The 996-nt window shown below is 51.2% G+C and overlaps 1 protein-coding gene across 1 annotated transcript; it reads right to left on the reverse strand.

Annotated features, from left to right (window-relative positions):
• Window positions 1–240: 240 nt before the first annotated feature.
• Window positions 241–957, reverse strand: LACBIDRAFT_336322 (uncharacterized protein; the record flags this gene model as incomplete). Its single annotated transcript, XM_001891268.1, has 1 exon — window positions 241–957. One exon carries the CDS (start codon window positions 955–957, stop codon window positions 241–243), a length of 717 nt encoding a protein of 238 aa, XP_001891303.1.
• Between the last annotated feature and the right edge of the window lie 39 nt (window positions 958–996).

Below are 996 nucleotides of genomic sequence, written 5' to 3' on the forward strand. Positions count from 1 at the left end.
ATACATAGCATGTTCAATGATGTTAGTCTGTGTCCGGTTTCAGCAGTGTCACTTTTCGTAGTTCATCATGTTTTCCTATCATGAAAGGCAAGGGTTGAAAAGGTGTTCGTTTGACTAATTGAGCCGGGAGGCTTGTCTTATGACCAATTAAATGTGAGCACTATCCGGCAGCAGGTATCTTCAACCGTGCCCGGGTGCAAACTACATAGCGAACCAACCTCGGTCTTGTGATCTAATCTTCTACTTAAACCCTGGTCCATCCCTTTTGTCCCTCCCCTTCCCCTTGTCTGGGATCTCGTCTGGGATGAATGGCCGTAGTCCTTCTAAAGTAGCGTCCATTGCTGCAACCAGATCACGGTCTGAATCGATTTGTTCACGCAACCGGTCTTTCTCCCTCCTCAAGGTGGCCAAAACATACCGATAATGGCTCGTTGTCGCTATGCTGTCAGGCAGGGATCTGAGCGCCTCCTGGTGAATTTCGCTATGACGAACCAGGTCCATACGATCCATCTCGGTAAACTCATCTCCCCTCGTCAACAATTTATCAAAGGCGGCCTGCAAATTCCTAATCGAAGGGTCGGATGAAGCCTCGGGGTCCATAGCTCTTTCCCACACTTTGCCAATTGCCTGAACGACCTCGGCTACCACGCCCGTGCGATCACCAATGCTGTCATCAGACACAACCTTGATATTGTACTTGCGACATAAACCCCTTGCACGTGGGGAGTTTGGATCCAAGTCCAACAATTCGGTCGAAGGTGGTGGGCGTGGTGTTGTCCTCTCTTGAGTGTAGACGAAAACAGGAGCCGGGCCGAAAACGAAGGCATCGCCTGGCCGAGTTGGCAGAATGGCAGCTCCTCCTTGGCCCTGGAGTCGTAATTTGGCCTCTTGTGATTTCGTCAGATACTTCCGTGATCCCAGAGTACTATTGGACCTTGAGGCGCCAGGGGAAGACATGCCTGGTTTGTCAGAGGCAGGAGCTGGAGCAGACGTGCC

The sequence above is a fragment of the Laccaria bicolor genome, genomic scaffold (genome assembly GCF_000143565.1).
Source record: "Laccaria bicolor S238N-H82 LACBIscaffold_631 genomic scaffold, whole genome shotgun sequence".
Taxonomy (NCBI): domain Eukaryota; kingdom Fungi; phylum Basidiomycota; class Agaricomycetes; order Agaricales; family Hydnangiaceae; genus Laccaria; species Laccaria bicolor.